Here is a 20,365-nt window from a genome sequence, read left to right as displayed (position 1 = left end):
ATTCCTGGGCCTGAATTCCCACAAATATTCTTCAGAATAATTCTACAAGCCACACTTTGTGCATGCACTGAAGTAGGTTCAGGCTCTGTGCAGCTGAAGTCTGTGTTTCCCACACCATCTAGTGGCAATCCTGCAACTGTGTTGGGAGTATACATCTCACCCGAGACACAAAACCACAGAGAAATCACAGCTAGGCCTGCAAGGGACCCATCACACTGCTGGGGACTTACAGCTGCTTCAAGGGAGCACATTTTAAACCTACAAACAAGCTGAACATTGCAGGGCCTGTGGTATTTATGGGAACACTGAACTAGATCACCTATTTCATAGCAAAGCAGCACCAACACACTGAACATGGGCTCTGAGGAGGGCAGTGGTGCCAGGAGAGGTATTGGGTGCTTCAGTGCTCCACACACTCAAGTGTGCTCAGGTGTCTGATGTGGCCTGCTGCCAGTGATGGGAACATCACACCAAATGTGGTGAGGCTGCACTGTTACAGACACTGAAACAGTCTCACCCCCATAGAAAGAACAAGCTATGAAAATACACCAAGGACGAGAGTTTTCTGCATCTCATTCCTGAAAAAGAAGTTGAAAAAGTCTTCACTTTGTTTCCCTCCCATAGTAAATTGAGTATTTGAATCCCTTCCTGCTGTCAGAGCTGAAGTCTACTTTGTGCTTCTGGAGCAGTTAGAGGAAGGAAGGAGCAGGGTCTACAGGACCGAGACAAAACCTCCATTGCACAGCTGACCTTACAGACTGACCTGGAAGGTCAGAGGATGGCCAGCTATGAAGATAAAGAGTCGAGCTCGGAGTAGGTTTGGACAGGGTTGTCCACAAGCTCTGGAGGCACTTCTGATCATGCCTTCACTTTGCAATCCAAACCCAACTGAGCAGAGCAGACTTCTGGTGTGCAGATCAGGAAGCACAGCAAGGTCTTTCTGTGATCAGCAAGTTCCTTATGCTTCCATTATACTCTTCACACACTTCACTCACTTTGGCTTTAACTCCTGAGGAAGACTTTTACAAATTAAGTTAAAATATGAATTAGACTTCAAGAAGGTTTCAAACAGATACTGGATTTATTGGTCAGCTATGAGTAGGAAAATACATTGGTAAAGAAAAAGAAGACCCTGTATATAAATATAATACTAACTAGTTAAAATTTGACCAAGAAGAAAGTTCCACTGAAGAGAACAGTAAAAGCCCTTGTTTACCATCAGACCATATTCAGTTTCCCATTTATCTTATTGAAGAGCTGCCTATAGACAAATGCAACATTCTTTGAGCTTAGTGCAGATAATGTGCTGGTTTTTGTTACATGAATGGTAAACAAGAGTTAGTCCAGTGCATTACACATTATACAGAAGTACTGTGAATAAAGACTAAGATATTCTATTTTAGACACTACTTAAACATACCAAGACACTTAAGTGTTACAAATTTATGCAACCAAAAGAAAAGAATAGCAGTTAACATACTAAAAAATACTGTGTCCGGCTGGATGAGAAAGGCTTTGCTACTGAAGCGGTTAACTGAACTTTTCAAAGTTTTACAGTGTAATTAGTTTTCTTTTTCCCCCTCCCCCACAATGGTGTTGCAATTATTTTGTCTTTCCTACAGGTTTTGCATGGTTGAAAAAGCAAAGCATAAGCTATTTTCTAAGCCTGCTATAAAAAAAAAACCAAAACAAACAACCTTCAGAGATTTGCTGAAGTTACATCAACGATGCATACAATGTTCTTAAAACCAGTTCAGTCAAATGCTAGCCAAATTTACCTTTAATTTAAAGCTGCTAAAAGGACAAAATAATTACAACACACTCCAATTCATATGCTCTTTACCCCCCTACTTGTATTATGTTAAAAGCAGTAACTTGTGGTATTAGTCTTGTAGTCTAAACAATTGTTTTATTTAAGGGTGTAGTTCAATTTACACTTTGACACCCAGAACTCTTGGTAAATGTAAATAAAACTAGACAAGATATGGCAGAGTGTATTTTAAGTGGAAAAAAGCCTGGTCTTACCTAAATAAATCCTTTCAACCCCAAGGATGTTCTGCAACTTTTGCTGTATGTGCTTTTACAACAAGAACACTGAAGGTACATTATGGCAACACCCAAAACCACCTCGAATAAAAATATTGCAAATAACCATTTCATGTTAAAAACTATGAAGCAAACATTTTGATTTTGTGAAGACACGGTTTATTGCCTTATTCTATGTTATAGCTGGAAATTGAGACTTTTGAGTTAGATTTGTTTGACACAAGAATGTATTTTCTTTGAGAGATTGTTTGACAAAGTTTATCTCAGCTCTGTTTTGGTGCCATCTGGTCTTTCCCTATTTTCAAAACATTTCTCCTTCCTTCCTTCAGCCCCTGAGTCACAGCTGCTGTCCAGTTAAAACCCAGTGAAGTCAAAGGAGTGTCTTCAATGGATTCAGAGGGTTTTCAATCAGGACCTGATGGACCACTATAAAAGCTGGAGGAAATGGTTATTCAAATGGACCCTTAGACCATAAGGTGACTAAGCAGGAACAGTTGTGTCTCCAAAAGCACAAGGGGCCATATTTTCACATGCTGTCAATAAATTCAAATCTTTTTTAAGACTAAGCAATAGAGGAGAACACATACTGGATAAAGCTCAAACCTTTAGAATCTAACAAGTGCACTCAAGCTCCAGCATCTATTAAAGTAAATTATCCCCCTCTAAAAAAATACAAAATGAGTAAGTGCTTCCCTTCCCCTTCTGTAAAGCTTTCTGGACTCCTTACACAATCCAGATATCAGAAAAGAAAAATAGTTTGCTTAGTCTGACAAGCTAAATTGGCTCATCATTACTGGAAATTGTCATGATGTACATTACCAAGACATCATTAAGGAAACATGAGTAAAACACCTTTTATTCACACTTTACAAAAAAACCCCAAAAAACAAACAGAAAAAAATAACACTACGCATTAAATCTACTACAGCAATACTACCAGCATTTCAATGTACTGATTATAAACTGGACATGTTTGGTGTTTTTACAACTAAAACCAAAACAAGATAACCCCAAGAGATCAGGTCCCAGACAAGGATTCAAGATCAAAATTTCTTGCACTGAAATTTTAAAATGTACATTTTACGCATCCGAACTGTTTGCAATTTTTACTTCGAGCTTAAAACAGAACGGTTTGAGCACACTTGTGTGCTGACTACTTTTCAATAAAATTTTGAATCATTATTACCAATCAATTCTCTTATATATAAAAAATTCACAATATTTAGAAAGTTTTCTCTTAATGCTCAGTGTCCTTTTGCTTCCCTGCCCGCAGCTGAAACAAAAGCTGTTTAAGACCAAGCTCTATCTCCATTATTAATTTTTTTTTTTACATTTATTATTCAAGTTGAATTAGTTTAAGGAGATGATGAATTCTCCCTTTTAGGATACAAATAGAGAAGTTAAATTTATAAGCTGTTATATACTTGGCTTCATGACACAAATGGCACTGAGGGTACACTATAACTTCGGTCTTGCTTGACACTTTAAAATAAGACTTGGTCACTTTAAAATATGATCTGAAGAATTGTCTTTGGGACCTGTATTGAAGATGCATTTATTTTACACTGCTTCATTAATAGAATATGTAGGGCTAGGTTTTTATCTTCAAGGAATTATACTTTCAGAAACTGAGGAACACACAAACAAAAGAGAATCCACATGATAGTAACTCTTAGTGGGAAAAACGGCACTGTGCAATGACACTGAAAGAAGCAGTGCATGGGCATTAGAAGCTAGAAACTGTGTACCCATAACCTGAACATGTTCCAAAGTGTGATATTCAATGCTTCACAAAGGAAAAAAGATGCCACAGCTTATACAAAAGTATCTTCATAAAATTTTCACAAGTGTTAACATTATTTAAAAAAATAAAAGAGGATGCACAGGATCTCTCTGCATGCACAGGCAGTGCTAGTTGAGAACAAATTTAAGCAGGCACAGTGGAGATAGGACAAATATTTGAAACAGAAATGAAGAAGCTGTACACAAGTATCCTTGATTTTACTTCAAAAGTCAGAGATGAAAAAAATGTCTGACTGTGTACACATCAGCAATAACTTTCAATCCATACAGGTCTACTTATATTCACTGCTCAGCTTATCTGTTCTGTGAGAACTCTATGCCTCTTTCTTTTTTTTTATCAGAAATAGAATGTATTTTGTTATCTCTGTAAGATAGTAATATTTTATAGGTTTGGATTTTGAAAGCAACGTTCTCAATTGAACATAAAAAGTAGTATAAAAGGGCTAACGAAACCCTAACAGTGCAAATCATTAGCAGAGAAAACCTGTGACAACCTCTTTTACACGCTGGCCTTTATAACACATGAAAACAGATAAAAATTTAGCCTTAGTTTACAATACAATCATTTTCCAAATCTGATTTTTCTTCTTTTTTTTTTTTAAAGTACAAAATCTCATAAATCAGGTTTTCTGTTGTTCATATACAATCAATAAAGGCTAAATTCAAATTCTATATTTTACAAACAAGTCTGAAAAAGGAGGGAGTGAAGTACGGAGAATGTTCTGTGGATGTTCCTACTGGCCTCAAAAAAGTAGTGCTACAGATAACTGTGCAAAGAGAATACACTGTATAACAATTCCCTATTTCAAGGCATGAAAATGTCACGTTGGAGAAAAGAAACAAGAAGGTTAATTGTAATGTATTAAAGAAAGGTGCAAATGCACCAATCACTATGGAACAGTATACAAAGTATATTGGGCTCAGAATTGTGTCTGTTGATAGCACCTGGCTTTTACTATGTCTTTAGCAAATAATTAGATTTAAGATTAAGATTATTAAGAAAAAAAAAATCCCTGTTGGCCATACCTCACTCCTCTATATTCAGATTTTACAATTGTACAAGTTAGATTGAGGTTGCCCTCTAAAATGTATTTGACTACCTCCTGCCAGGGAGATGGATTCCATTTACAGGAGGCAGGAAAGGCAGCAAAAGCTCCAGTTGTGCAAAAAGTGAGAAGTGGTCAGAAGGGATGAGTGGATGTGGACAACCACTTATATTGTTCTCTATTAACCAATGATGATCCAAAGGTCCAAGAATGCCAAGTATGTTTAGCTGAGGTTTAGAGTAGAAGATGTAATCAATAATACCCTAAAACAAGAGGGGGAAAAAAAGATTATTGTTAGTATTTATTCTTGTCTCAAGTTATTATTCTGAACAAGAGGCGAGCTCAGCGTTACAAGTAATGAAACATCCCATTCCTTCTCTACAGTACTTCACAATTTAGATTTCTCCTTCCTATATCCAGTGGGATGCTCAATATAGATTAGGAAAACAAAAGAAAAGGCCACCCTTTATCACTTCTGCTATGCTTTTGTGGGTTTCAATTTCCAACCTCCTAGAGAGCTTCAAATCACATTTCACTGATTTTTAAGAGGAAAAAAACCAAACAATCTCTGTTTTCCCAACAGAGAGCTTAGACTTTTCCAGAAGCAACACAGATTATTTCCTTGCACTTGACAGCTTGAGTGCCCCTGTCATTTAGCTTGGAGTATCAAAACACAAACTCCTACTGTTTACAGGGAAGGTTCGGAGCACCCCAACTCTTGTAAAGCTGTTTCAAGTTCTTAAAAAGAATAAGATGGTTTCTAGGAGACTGAAGGGTTGGGCATTCTAGTTTGCTATGTTTTAAGTATAAACTTGGTGAACTTAGCTACGCAGATTAACTTATATAACAACTTCACAGAGCAAATCACACTAGTTACACTTGAAAATGGAAAACCTTTTTAAAATTTAAGCAAGTCCTTACCTTGAAGTCAAATGTGTAATTTGTATAAGGCATTAGACCATTCTCATAGGCACTCTTCAACTTGAAACCATGTGTAATTCTTCCATTTGTTGTCCCATTTTTTCCATTACAGCTGAAGTTAGTAAGACTTTCGTTGTATCTCAGTTCCTTAAAATCTTTGTGGTTTGTTTCCACTCCACCAGTGCTCAAGTACTCAACAACACCTGTGAGGAGAAACATCACAAACAAGAAGGCATTAAAAACATTCAGCAAATAAGTGTATGTAGGTACTTGAAGTCAGACATGCAACTTTAGGCTTTATATAACCAAAACCTTGATAATACACAGTACAATCAACAGCAGTTCTTTTAAAATACACATTGCCCTGCAGTATCAGGAGCAAATGTCACCTAGAACAAAGAGACACACTTTGGTTGGAAAAAAAGAGAAGATTAATAAGGCATAGATTGGGAAGGGGAAGATGAAAAAAATCAGAAGTAAAATTCTATCAATGCTAGTTATTGGCTGCCTCTTCTTGCTTTTATGCTCAGGTCCTGCTGTTTAATGTTCTTCAGCTGAAGTGTTGCAAAAAAGCCAACTTCTGAAACACTACTTCAAAAGAAGTTACCTTTAAAGAGGCTGCAAAGCCAAATTGATTAGATTTGTCTCACATAAAATGATGGTTGTGCCCTAATTTCAGAATAGCTGTGTTAAAGTTCTGGAAGGTAAAAAGAAGCAGTTAAGTTGTTTTGAAGACACAACCAGACGTGAACTGGTCATTGCAATCACTAGTGATACTGGCCTTCCTTGGATCAAAAAGAATCCCATTTCCATTACTGCTGAGCAATTAACTGCTCCTTAAAACCCTAACAAATGTTAAGAGTTGCCAAGATGAAGCCAGAAGGAAAGGGACCAGGAATGGAGATGAAGGATGGCTCTTGAGCTGGGTACATGAGCAAGCAAGGTGGCAGTCACTGAATGTTCTTTCCTTGCACTTTATAAAGTTGCCACTAAGTCAAGAAACAAAGTCTCATTAATAAAGAGCTCCAGAACGTCCCCTTCTGAAGGGGATGTATTGAATTTTAGAAGCTGTAAAACATGACAGAAAATTATAGTATGGTAGCAAATTTGAAGGCAAAATTTCTTTTCACACTTAAAATTAAGAAAACTGAATTATCAGCAACACACTCATGTTTCCAGTTACTTTTGGAAGATATTTTAAAATACAGGAACAAACAGGGAACAAAATCACAGTGGAAATGCTTCTGAAAGATCAGATACAGCTCTACTACAGCACAAGCAATAAGGTCACTCACAAATGAAACAGTTCTCTCTCCTCCTTCTCTCCTACCTTCTCTCTCCTTAGCACCTATAGAGCTTATATTATCAAACAATGCATTCTCTAAACAGAAAAATTTACAATTGTTACACACTTGAAACAGTCTAAAGAATAAGAAATAGAACTCTTACCAGAGTCTGGTAGAGAATTGAGATCTGCACACAGTACAAGTGGAATGGTTCCAAGTTCTCCCGAAACACCAGGTTTGAGACTACGAGAAGCTTTATCAATAATGTTCTTTACCTCGGACAGGAACATCATAGTCTGAACCAGCTTCACATCAGAATAATCTGGGTCCCAATGCATATGTGCATTAGCTACAAGAACTAGCTGCTTTTCCATCCCAAGATGTGGCTTTCCAGCTAAAATTTAAAATCAGTTATTTGTTTAAAATCAGTCAGTGACAGAAAACACTACTACAAAAATTTAAACAAAATGTTTAAAGGGACAAAAAAACCCCAACAAAACAGTATGACTTCAAGAGGGTTAAAACCATTTGAATGAAGAGGGTCAGGTAACTCCTCTTACATTTAACAAGTGTTTTAATTGATAGAAAGCATTAGACATGATATTTCACATTCAAGACCATTAACAGACTATCTTGTTAAATGTAATGCTTTTATATTCACTGAAAATTAACACAAGTAATGGATAATCCTAATTAGAGGCAAATAATGTTTTTCTAAAAAAATTACAGCAGCTTTCCTCTGGCTATGATAGCAAACAGGCTGTGTTCATATCATACTAGGCAGCGAGCCCTGAATTCTAAGTTATCCACATTCTAAGTTACCTTTGTTGCTGGAAATGTTTCTTAAAAGGCTTGTTTGCTACAATCTGAATTAATAAAATATCATTTGGATAAATATAACACGGGTTGAGTAGGTTCCCACTGTGACACTTATAAAGCCAATTTACATTTCCTAAATTAAGAATGACAGGGCAGAACACACAGTTTGTTTAGGCATGACAGCAAAGAAAATAAATGATGGAGATACATGATCCAGAAACACACAGCTAACACCACCTGATTCTTTGATACTTGTAGATAGTTTTAAGAAAAAAACCCAAAACCAAACAACAAAATCACTCAAGTTTTTATATATTTTTTCCTTAAAAAGTGGGGAAAAAAAACCCCCTCATCATTTAAGCAATATGACTTTTCCCCAAAATCCTCTTTGGAAATAAATTTCTCTGACCATGCAAACTGCAAAGCCAAATTCACCTGCAGAACCTAGTTTCTCTTGTTTATTATAATAAAAGTAATTTTTTTTTTATTTACAAAATACCATCTATTTTAAAAATAAATGAAGTGGGACTTACATGACATTTCTATCAATTCCTTTCGCAGTTCTAACAGAACAGCGACTCCAATGTTATCTTTTGTCATAACTCTGTTCAGCATAGCCTCTGAACCTTCTGAGTTTGCCATTGCTAGTTGATTGAACTCAACAGTATGCTTTTGGACCAAAGTAAATCTGAAAGAAAAACGTCATATGTAATTGCTTTCAGCAGCCAGATACAGTTGGAAAGGTTATCAGTAATTCTCATTTTAATTAAAGCTCAAACACATTTATGATGTGAAAAGCTCAGCCAGTCACATCATTTCATAAAATCCTAAATTGAAATAAAGTGATTTAGTTTTCAAAGCAATTTTCATGTAGTTTATAGTACCTTAGTTACAATTAAAATATTTTATTGATAGAGAGAGAGAGGTATTTTAGAGAAGTCATGCTTGTTTCTAACTCTGCATCTGTTCCTAGTTCAAATATGCAGATTTAACAGAGAGGAAGTAAATAATTTTCCAAGCCACTAGATTGCAAAACTGGCACCTACATTTACTTATGGGTACACAGGAATGGAAGCAGGAAGGGACATTATTACCATCACACCCAAAGTTGTACAAGTGCAATATGACACAACCAGTAAATCCTGCAGCTCTTAAATGACTGGGTTTTGTTTTTTTTTTTTCCAGAAGTGTGTAGTAATCCCTTGTTTGCTTTACCAAAAGGCTAACATATCAAAAAGTCAATATCATCTGAGGCCTTATTTCTGCAATTTGGGGGATTACAAATTCCTTTACTCAAAAAAAAACCAAAAACAAAAAACAAAAACAACCAAAACAAAAGGCAAGAAAATGTTATTATTTTTTCATTATTTCCTTCATTTTCTGTTATTAGAATCAACAAGTGAAGGATAATTCAGTGAACTCCCAACCAGCATTGCTCAAACAGAATGAAATCTCATTCAACTCAATATTTCAAGGTTAAATTTTTACTGCTAGTTCCACAAAGAATGATCTCTGTCATATAAACCAGTCTTTCCAGGGGTAGGAAAGTTTTGTATCATAACTCTTCCTAGCTACAAAAGCACAGTTAAAGCCCAACTGTGTGAATTGTAAGATCTACCTGAGAAATTATGTAAAAGACACCATGAGACAACAGAAGGCTTAGAAAACCACATCACTTACTTTTCTGTTTTGAAAAATATTGCACAACCATCAACATGTTTTCTTTCCTGTTCTGACATTGTCCTAGCTCTAGATTTTGGACTGAAGAATCCATTATAGCCACGCTCTTTCAATTCTACCAGGAAGAAACTGTAGTACTGCTCCGTTTCAACCTCCTGTAAAGTTAAGGCAGCACAGCATGAACGTACTATTAGCAAAATATGGAAGGCAGATATTATTTAGACTCTTCAGAAGTGTAAATCATTTTCAAATTAGATTTAAGGGGAAAAAAAAATCTAAGAATTAAGTACATCAGAGAATGCAAATTCAAGAGCAATATCCTTATTTTAAGAAAATATAAATGAATTTCTGTAATCCCTGGAGTTATGATTATCTCAAGCCTCTTATTTGAAAATGTGTCAATTACAGCCCCACATACACACACAGGCACAAAGACACCCCCACCAACACTGCTTTGATCAGGGGCTGCTGGTTCCCATTCCAACTGCGGGGGCTGAGAGCCTTCTTTTGATGTCAAGCAACAAATAATGTTCTAAACATCACTTCTTTTTCTTTTGTTTGCAGAAGGTTTTGAAAACAGACCGTTTACTAAAAATACAGTTGATGTGAAGAAACCAGCACACGTGAATAAAAAAAGGAAAAGAAAGAATGGTGTATTTTTTTTACCTGCAGACTTATGATGTCAGCATTGCAGCTCAGTATTTCCTGCATAATGGCTTTTTTTCTGTATTCCCAGTTCAAGGCCCAGGATGGACAATAGCCATACAGCTGCCGGGTGGCATATTTGTCACAGAGGACGTTGTAACACATGACAGAAAACAAGGCTGCAGAACAATAATTTTACTTACAGACTGATAGATTTAAAAAAAAAAATACAATTATGTTTGTGACTTTTGTCTTCTGCAAATTTATCAATTCATGCTTCATTTGTTTCAACCAAAACACAGCATGTGTACCAGTGCTAAAAAAATTGTTAGTTCTTCTAGGGAGACAAATTACATGTTTGGACTTATGGCAGCTGTCTTCTAGCATTTAATTAGGAAACAAACACCCCCCTTTATATGGTTAACACAGTGAAGAGCAGAAAAATGTGTTTTATGCAAAGTGGTGCTGTACTGTGAAAAACAGTATTTGAACACTTGTATCTGCCAGCTACACAAAGGTCTGCAAGTCTACAATTAGAGTCTTTAAAATCTACCTTAATTATTGCCACCACAAACTGTAACAGATCCATAGGCAGGGTGAGGATCCTTTCACACAAAGAAAAAGTGTAGAAAATTAACCCCTCAAATATTTTCACCTCAAAAAGCCATTCAGGCATAGGACAAGAAATATCTCATCTCTCTATTATTTTGAAACAGGAGCAAGAATGAGACAGGCTGGGGCAATTTGACAGGCAATCCAGCAGCACGGAATTGGGGGATTGTTTTGTTGGGTTTTTTGGTTGGTTTGTTTTTAAAAAGCACTTAAAGAACTTGTAGTACAACAATGAGATACTTGGAAGCTCCTCTCAAATGCAGAAAAAAGAAACAAGACCACTGTTTGAAGATATAGAGAATTGAAGAAAAGAATCTTGGTCTGACTAGGGTCAAAGTCTAGCATTTTGAAAACAAATAAATAGGTGACAGCAAAACAGACATTGCATTAACATCATGATCTTTGAAGCAATCACCTTAATAATGTGAGAATTATCAGCCCTGAAAGAGAAGACACTGCAGTAATTGAGAAATACACTAAGATTTTTGGGGTGTGGCTAAATAGAAAAGACTGTATTTTAAACAATTTATGCAGGAAAAAAAATAGCAAAAATTAAATATGACCTGAATCCCAACAGCAAGAAAAATGCTGAATCAAGGATGATGCCCTGGTTGCTTAAAAGAATGGTACATTTTTTTGGAAATCATGCTCAAATGCTTCAATTTTTTTATTCTACAACAAATGTTAAATTAAGTCTGTTATAATTCCACCATTTAACTAATTGTGAACAACAGTTTCAATTCCTGTGAGGGGGACGTTAATTAAAAAGAAATTACTTTAGAGTGAAAGATGGGTAAATCTGGAACAGGTGTTCCAACTGGGACAGAATGACTTCAGCTGGCTGGTCAGCACTGCAGAGATGATTGGTTAATTTAAGCATTAACTTATTTTCCAGTAAAGATCAACAGCTTTTATTAAAAGGAAAATGAAAGAAATGAGAAATCCTTGAAGTGTTACAGTACCTGTTGGTCTTGTACGGTCTGGTTCTTGCAACATAATCCAGGATCTTGGAGGTGGCTGTTCTGTCGAAACTATGGGAACATTTTAAAATAGAGATACAACAAGTCATAATCACATTTATTTAACACAGCAGAAATAAATGTTTGAAGAATGATCACTTACTTCTTTTTGCAGTACCTGCCAAATTATCAAGCAAATAGTTCAGTAGCCGTCGTGTCCCATCTGGTTCCTGATACAGGTTCAGAATATCCTGTGTAAGTGGGTTTCCTACAAACCAATTCACAGCAATATTGAATAAAATACACAGAACTTTTGCAGACTTGCATAGCAGTGTTGAAAGCTGATATCTTGGAGACAAGATCTATTATGAACTACTTCAGAATTTCAGATCTCAGGTCTCCAGTCCCACAAAACTCTGGATGTGTGGACAGCCCTAGTGAAGTTTAACAACATTCCCCACTGATTCTGCTGTGGGACTGAGCATCCCAAAGGTGGTGCTTGGACTAAGAGCAGTGAAGAACTTGTGGTACAACAGGCAGAGCTGATGAGCACAAACACAGGAGCCACCTCTGCTCAGTGTGAAACATCCCCCAGCAGTTGATCTGACAGTCAGATCTCAGCAGAGACTCTGCCATCTGCCAAACATAAGCAGATTGCAGAAGCTGTCATGGACAACACACACTGCAAGTGCCCAGTTTTATGGGGGAGATAAACAGACTTTTGAGACTTAACAGTGTATAGAGGTATTATATCTCTCAGTGCTTCTGATTTTGTCACTCAAAATTCCCCAAGGTCAGCAATTTTATAGCTAGAATCCATAAAGTTCAGAGTGGGGGAAAAAAATGAGAAGACTTAAATTGCTGCTGCACAAACAGCACAGAACCCTGCAGCTGTACAAAGGATGTTCCCTTTCTGGCTGGAGATGTACCACAGTTAACCACAGACTATTTCTTAGTTTAAGCAGAACTGCATTCAACCCCCATGCAAGCAACAGAAAGCTTCTGCACAGTCTGCAAAAAGAAAAGGAAACCTCTTTCTACGGGCATTGCTCTGCCAAACCTGTTATTTTTCTAAATAATCCTTAAGTAACAGTATTTATAAATGTGGAGTGAGCAGCTACATCTGGATTGCTAATCAGTAACATTTTCTCAACCAGCAGACTACAGCCATTACAGCTCAGCAGCAGTATCACTAAACAAGCACAGACACCAAGAAAAAAACAGCAGTACCTTTCAGACCCAAAGTCTGTAACTGGAACAGTTTTCCCAGCTCAAAAGGTAAAACTCGTAACAGGTTGTTATTTAAATGTAGTTCCCTGTAGACAGAGCAAGAATCATATGGGTCTGAAAACAGAGCAACGTTTATCTGCAGCAGTACAAAAATTGAACTAGAAGAGAATCAATATAGTAGGAAACCACAATATTGAAAAATTCAGAGACTAAACAGCAATTGTTAGGGAAATCCTGCTGTACTCAGACACACACACCAGACAAAACATATTATGTTGAAGTACAGAGAAAAGGATCTGTTTGGAGAGTTTATCTTAAACAGTCAGACATTTTGTGAACATTAGCAATAATTAAACACTTTAGTATCTACAAGTGATGATGCAGTAATAGCTCAGACAAACCAGACCATGAAACAGGTCAGCTGTGATTAAGACATAAAGGGAAATTATATCTCTGAAATAAAATTTAAAAAATCCAGGATCACAGCAGTATTATTACAGCTATGGCATTACCATGCAGTAGTCATTTACAGGGGTAATTTTCTGTTGGTTTGGGTTCATAATTTCAGTGGTAAGGCAAAATATGTGCTTTGAAACTCACAAAAGCAATATACAGACAGGAACAGAATTCATGTCCTGAATTCTGATATCCCAACAAATTGGGCAGAAGAAATACTTTTCACATTCCTAAATGGATTCCCAATAATCAGTGAAGACTTTCCTATAATCAATCAATATAAAGTTGCTACTCAAAAGTATTTAGAACTTGGTACCTAGAGATTTGACAAGTATTTCTGGGCAACAAAAAGAAAAAGGAAACCTGGAGGACAAGAGTTAATCTAACTCTTGTTGATTTCTACAGAACAGCATTTGAAGGTTTCAGGGTCTTTCTTGTCCTAAGCAGCCCAGAACTGACCCCAGGATTTGATTTAGTGTCAGCACAGGAGGACAGTCACTGCCCTGGTCATGCTGCCACACTACTGCTGATCCAGGCCAGGTGCCATCAGCTTTCTCAGCCACCTGGGCACACCTGGCTCACGTTCAGCTGCTGCTGACCACCCCCACCAAGTCCTTTTCCACCAGGCAGGTTCCCAGACACTGCTCCCCCAAACTGAAGCACTGCTGGGTTGTGACCCAAGTGCAGGACCCAGCACTTGCCCTGACTGAACCTCACAGCTCTGGCCCCAGCCCGTGGATCCAGCCTGTCCAGATCCCTCTGCAGAGCCTTCCTGCCCTCCAGCAGATCAGCCCTTCCACCCAGCTCTGTGTCATCTGCAAATGTACTGGGGGTGCACTCAAGCTCTTTCAAGCATTTCAAGAGGATCTGTTTTACAGCTGAGCTTTCCAAGATAACATGTTACACTGTTTATTTTTCTCTCCTTTTTCTGCAAAGATCAGAAATTCTACTGCTCTGACATCTCCTTTTTCAACTACTTGCAGTAAAAAGGGAGATGAAAGGAGTCTTGGGAGAGCTCCACAGTACAGACCAAACCCAGGGCTCCAGGTGTGGGAGCTGTTATCAGTTCTCAGTGTTGAGAGCACAAATGATTTCTGTGGCTTGGGATATCAGCAATGCCCACGGTTGAATTACGGTTAGTTTGAACAGTAGAATCTGCAGCAACACCAGCCTAGAACACAAAACCCTGAGCCAGTTGGGGCCTGTAATGTGCTCTCACACACAGGATGTGCTTATGGGCTTTTCTTCACTTACACTACAGTGAAAAAAAATACAAACATGGAGCAGCTGCAATTAACTGAGGAGCACAGTGGGTTCATGCACAGCTTTTCACATCGAGAGATCTGGGCTCAACTGCTGTGTTTTTGTCATAAATAGAAAGCTTATGTGATCCTAGACCATAGCTACACATTTCACATTTACAAGATTTACCCTTCTCTGCTCAGAAGAAACTTAGGACATTGAAGAGCTGAAGCTTCATAGAATCAGCCAGAATAAATCAGAAGTGTTGGGAAGAAGGCAGAATGACTTGACATTACTGATGACTCTGCACTGCTAAGCTATCTCCATGTCACAAGTGTTACATTTACAAAAATGCTTTAAAAAGAGTGAAAGGAGGATAATTAAGTACAAAGATGAATTTGAGACTATTCCAACAAATTTAGGGTTGCACCCCACAATATCCAAGGAGTTGAATAAACAAGGGAAGAAACCTGTTACTAATAACTGCTTTTAATTGAAATAAGGAAAAGAACTAGAGCTTAGAACAGACTCCTCTCCAGTTGAAAGCAACTATACAACATGCTACAAAACAGAGCTGCCAATTATACTTCAAAAAGCAAGGTCCCTTTGCTCAGCCTCCAAGGCTGAGGCTTGAACTGCTCTGGAATTTGAGCTTTTAGCACCAATTTAATCAGCTAGTTTAATCCTCTCCAACAGAGTGGACTTTTCTAAAGGGGAGGAAAACGCAATGACAGATATTTCTATGTGCAAACTTGCTTTGCTTCCAATTTCATGAAAGCTGTGCTGGCAGTCCATTGCTCTGTCAGACTCTGTATTTTCTGGATTTGAGAAAGCTGTTCAGAAGTGTCTTCAAAATTAATAGCAATGAAGGCAATTACTGGCAACTGTCTAATAAACCCAAGATAAGGCTCTTCCTTTGGGTCAAGGGCAAAAAACTGTTGCCTGTAAATATTTACTCTTACATAAATAATTTATATATTTATGTAACAGTGTTTTTACAAAGTAAAATGCTGCAGCCTTAAGTATAATCTAAATAGGCACGATTATTCATATTTCACTTCCAGGCTAACTTTGTACATCTTAGCATCGCAAAACTGAAGGAAAAAGAACTTGAAAAGCTGTGATGACAACATTTTTTCTCCTCCCCAGTTTGCACAGGAATGCAGTTACATCACAGCAAAGGTGGGGAGGAGAGGATACTGACATACCAGATGATACTACATGTTGCAATTGTTATACAGTAAACAGAACAAGGACTATTGTTAAGTATAATTACTAAATATGAATAAATAGGAAAACATTGTAGTTAACATGATTATAAATGTTTAATTTGATCTTTTTTCTACCCTCCTATGAGTTAAAAGCAATTTTTTTTTGGTGCTTCACTTACTCTTTGAGACAAACACCACATAAAAGATTAGCAAAAGAATCTGGAAAGAGATGCCTGAGAGGGAAACTTGACTTGGAAAATATAAAATGGGCGATTGCCATCAAACCAAGCACTTCTGAGGCTCATTCTGTGCTGTCATACATCAGAACAGGAGATGACACAAAAGCCAGTACTGCTAGAGATGCAGAGCCCACAGCAAGTATTCAGGGAGGCAGATAAGAAGGGAGGAAAGGGGAATTTACTTATGCTGAAATTTGAACTGTTGCTACAAAGATAATAAAAGAACAATTTTAACTGCTGTTAGGATTTACATACCTGAGTGACACCATGTTTCCGAGCTCTGCTGGTAAACTGCGGATTTTATTAGAGGACAAGTCCAGATATACCAGATTGTGAAGCTTGGCAATGTCTGAAGGAATACGGGATAAGGAATTGTCACTGAGATGCAAAGCTGTCAAATGGGTCAGTGTCCACAAAGATGAACTTAAGCTTCTCACTTTCCCTGTGGAAGAAAGGTACAAGAGAAAACAGGACATTCAAAATACATAGATGTGGCAATAATAGCACATTTCTCAAGTATGTATGGAGCAGCGCAATTTGAGGGGGAGTTTTGCTTGTGGGTTTTATTATTTTATTCAATGTAAACTCCATTAATTGCTAATTCTATAGATGAAAAATTTGTCATTGTGTGAGAAAATGCCAAGGATGCTTGAGGTTGTTTTTCCCAATCTCTACTTAAGGCTTAAACATCTGTCTTTATCTAGTTCCATACAAAACAAAACATATTAACTAGCTGACTAGGACTTTATCATTAACAGAAGTGTAAGAAACAGATTTTTTTTCAATTATATTTTATGTCTGAGATGAGAGATGGTGCTTTGGTTCATCCCTTATTTCTGCACATCTTTCAAACCAAAAATCTTTACTCCATGGCATTAATCCAGCCAAGAACAGATAGAAACACTATATTTAGGGTGACTAAGATGCTTAGTTGAGAACATGGATTTCCATCTGGCATTCAACTAAAAGCTGTATCAACTATTGCCAGATATTTAAAAAAAAGGTATGATTTTTTGTATAAACCGAAGTGTGGAAACATGGAGTTGTGTGACAGAATCAAGATTTTTACACTGCTGTATGCAAGGAATGTGAGATATCATCAGAAGGTCTCAAAATATTTCTTGTCTCCGAGATTTTTTTCCTCCAGGGGTAAATCCTTTTTCATTTACATAAATCATCTCACTGTACCAAAAGCCTTAGGAGTACCAACACCAGTTTCTCCAAGGCAAAAAGTTAGCTGGAACAACTTTAAAATGCCCACTGTGACTCAACAAGGTTAACAACAGTCTGGTTAATATTATACCAACACACACTTTGTAATTCCTTTCCTTAAATTATTTTCTCCAAAAATAAGAATTCATATTTAGTGCCCAGGGAAGGTTACACTGAGACACGTGCATCTGGGACTCAGTCCCTGGCAGCAAAATATTTAATAGTGGTATGATTTCCAGCGAGCTATAACAAAACAAAGAGCATAAAAAAGCCTGTCGTGGAATAACATGATTTAAATGAGATCAGTTAAAACATTTGTGGCTTTCTGTGTTATGTGACCAAGTACTTTGCAAGGAAAGGACAGTCTGAACATTAATGAAACAAAAAATACTGCACATTTCATTTTGCAAGGCAAATGCATACAGTTCTTAAGGGACTGATGCTCCTCTAATGCTCGTTAAGAAATCTTTTGAAAGGTTTTAAACACAAATGGATAGTTCTTTGCATTTTAAAAGTGAATTAGCACCTCTTCCCCACCCCCAATGCAAACAGGTGACTGTGATCATAGAAAGCCTTGCAGCTGAAAGGATTTCCAATCAACATCCCTGATCCAGGCTCTCCACTCCAGCACCTCCCTTGGCGGGAATCAGTCTATAGTGAGATTACCAGGCATGAAAGGAAAGAGCCATCACTTAATGCACTTCTATGCAGAGCAGCAGATGTCCAAGAGGATTCCAAGCCTAATGCTGATGTATAATGCTGATTCCTGAAGCAGCATTTAACTGGGTTTCTGCATCTGTAACCTTCAGTAAAGAATGCTATTCACATGGGGAGGCACGTGGTACTGGAAGCAAGGCACAGATTCAGTGAACTGGATGGAAAGATTCTTCACAATTTGAAGAACTATTTGTTTAGCATTTCCATAAATTTTTCTACTGAACAGTTATTTTTAAATCCCACATGGCCATTTTTGCAGTTGCTTAAAGAACCTCCATATCTGCACAAAATTACAGCCTAAATTTAAAATGTCACAAAATTTTTTAATTTTTAAAATATTTGCCTGAATTTCCTTGTAAACACTTTTTGTAGCAAACTCAGGATTTACTGTACAAATCAAGAGATTTGGTTGACCAGTTGAAATACATGCTTATGAATTCTGACCATTATCTTATTTTTCAGAAAAGATTCAAGAGTCCAACAGTATCTCAAAGCTTGCACAGATTGTGGAGGTTTTGGTGTTTGTTTTTAATCTTAAGAACAAAGCAAAATTTACAAGTGCTTTTAAACAGAAAACTTTTGCTTCATGGACTAGTAACTTGTTGTTACATTACCGACAGTAAGAACATACCACTACAGATCAACTCCAAATTCACCTTCTTCTCTTTGAGAAATTAAATCTTAAATTCATGCTTTCATTTCATCATCTCAAAACACAAGGAGTTCACATCCATATCCTCACCTTGAAAACTTTCCTACACATGGGGATTTCCCACTTGCCCCACCTTACCCCTCCCACAGCTCCCCGTGTTATCCCAGCCCAAGCTCTACCCTCCACACATCCCCCCAGAGCTGGCAGCTGCTACCCCTGTGCTCTGCTGGCTCACTCCAAGGCAGGTAACTCCACCCCAGACTTGTCCAAGCCCACACCACTTGCAGTGAGTTCTTAACTCAGGACCGTGCCTCAGTTCCTTACCACTTATTTCCAACTCTGCCCAGTGTGATTTCTTTCCATTGGCTGCTTCCTCTGAGGACATAATTGTGTACATCCTCCGTGGATCAGGTGGATCGTACTTTTCCTTGGGCATTCCTGTTGAAACCAAAAGGCAAGGGATTAACAGATATTTCAAACTGAGAGTTCTTTAGAAGGTAATTCCCATTTCAGTTTAAATTTTGTACCAAATACTCCTCAAAGCTACAGGTAATGTGCCAATTTACAAATGTCGCTGAATAGGAAACACTGCTATAAAATAGAAAAAACAGAGATTCCTAATACTCCTAGAATGGCAGACAACAGCCTAGCCGCCCCAAAAATGTACCAGAATCTGCAAAGCAGTTTAGAAATTGTGTCCCACCACTTTCCATGGCTATGCTGTGTGTCCCTCAAAACCAACACATCCCACTGCAGGCTCTTGTTTCTTCAACAATGAAACTTCAAAAAGGGATGACCATGACCACTGGTATCTCACACCCCTAGAGAACATATTTGCTAATAACTCTGATTACTCATCAGTTCCAGGTTTACTGCAATTCTCATCTTTTCACACAAATCAGCATCAAGAAAAGAATTAAGGTTTCAAAAAGATCCTCAATTCTTTAAATCTGCAAAGTGATAGGTTTTAATCCAGCCTTCACCCTACTCTCTGCAATCTGAAAACACTGCACCCAAGGTAAATATTTCTATCACTTTCTTCAGCCAGGTATTTAATACCAAAATCCAACTTCTTTCTTCTCATTGTTTTTCACATCATTCCTGGTAACTTCACAAGAATAATTTTTCTAGGTTCTTTTTACCATACTCAATCATGCACCATGACAGAGAAGCAAACATTCCTCTCCAACAAACAACAAGCTATAAATCTATTTATAAGAAATAGAGAAATTAAACAATGCTGGCTCAAATAACACTTAAAAACACAATACAAGCAACATTATGCAATTATTCATCAAAATACATTACAGCAATATTACAATACTACCCAAAAGCAATCAATAAGCAAGAAGCTATACTGGTCAAATTTCTAAGGGCATCTTCCTACCCAGTCTTTTAAGGCTTTCTCATTTTTTCATTTCCTGTGGCAAACTGAAAAATGAAAAAAAAAATCAAACAACAACTCCTAGTTAATAAGCCTATCAACCAGACTTATAATCTGTTTACTGATTTTACTGAAAAATGTTTACTCTGCATGTTAAACAAAACAACAGAAATCCACCAAAAACTTTCTGATAATTATGCATCTT

General features: G+C 37.3%; 1 protein-coding gene across 2 annotated transcripts in view; it reads right to left on the bottom strand.

The window, feature by feature from the left end:
* Positions 1-1,062: 1,062 nt before the first annotated feature.
* The window catches only part of CNOT6 (CCR4-NOT transcription complex subunit 6), a 32,685-nt gene continuing 13,382 nt past the window's right edge, over positions 1,063-20,365 (bottom strand). The window contains exons 2-12 of one of the 2 annotated variants that reach the window (XM_038150057.1): positions 19,101-19,214; positions 16,451-16,637; positions 13,048-13,133; positions 11,996-12,085; positions 11,821-11,889; positions 10,268-10,425; positions 9,602-9,756; positions 8,455-8,609; positions 7,266-7,496; positions 5,817-6,019; positions 1,063-5,158 (exon numbers count right to left, since the gene is read on the bottom strand). In XM_038150057.1, the coding sequence (XP_038005985.1) occupies positions 4,946-5,158; positions 5,817-6,019; positions 7,266-7,496; positions 8,455-8,609; positions 9,602-9,756; positions 10,268-10,425; positions 11,821-11,889; positions 11,996-12,085; positions 13,048-13,133; positions 16,451-16,637; positions 19,101-19,212 (1,659 nt within the window). In that variant the 5' untranslated portion in view covers positions 19,213-19,214 and the 3' untranslated portion in view covers positions 1,063-4,945. Of the gene's footprint in view, positions 5,159-5,816; positions 6,020-7,265; positions 7,497-8,454; positions 8,610-9,601; positions 9,757-10,267; positions 10,426-11,820; positions 11,890-11,980; positions 12,086-13,047; positions 13,134-16,450; positions 16,638-19,100; positions 19,215-20,365 lie in introns of both variants that reach the window. The other variant, XM_038150056.1, reaches the window with a different exon arrangement.

The sequence above is a fragment of the Motacilla alba genome, chromosome 13 (genome assembly GCF_015832195.1).
Source record: "Motacilla alba alba isolate MOTALB_02 chromosome 13, Motacilla_alba_V1.0_pri, whole genome shotgun sequence".
In the NCBI taxonomy this organism is placed as follows: domain Eukaryota; kingdom Metazoa; phylum Chordata; class Aves; order Passeriformes; family Motacillidae; genus Motacilla; species Motacilla alba.
This window is presented reverse-complemented; position numbering and strand designations above follow the sequence as displayed.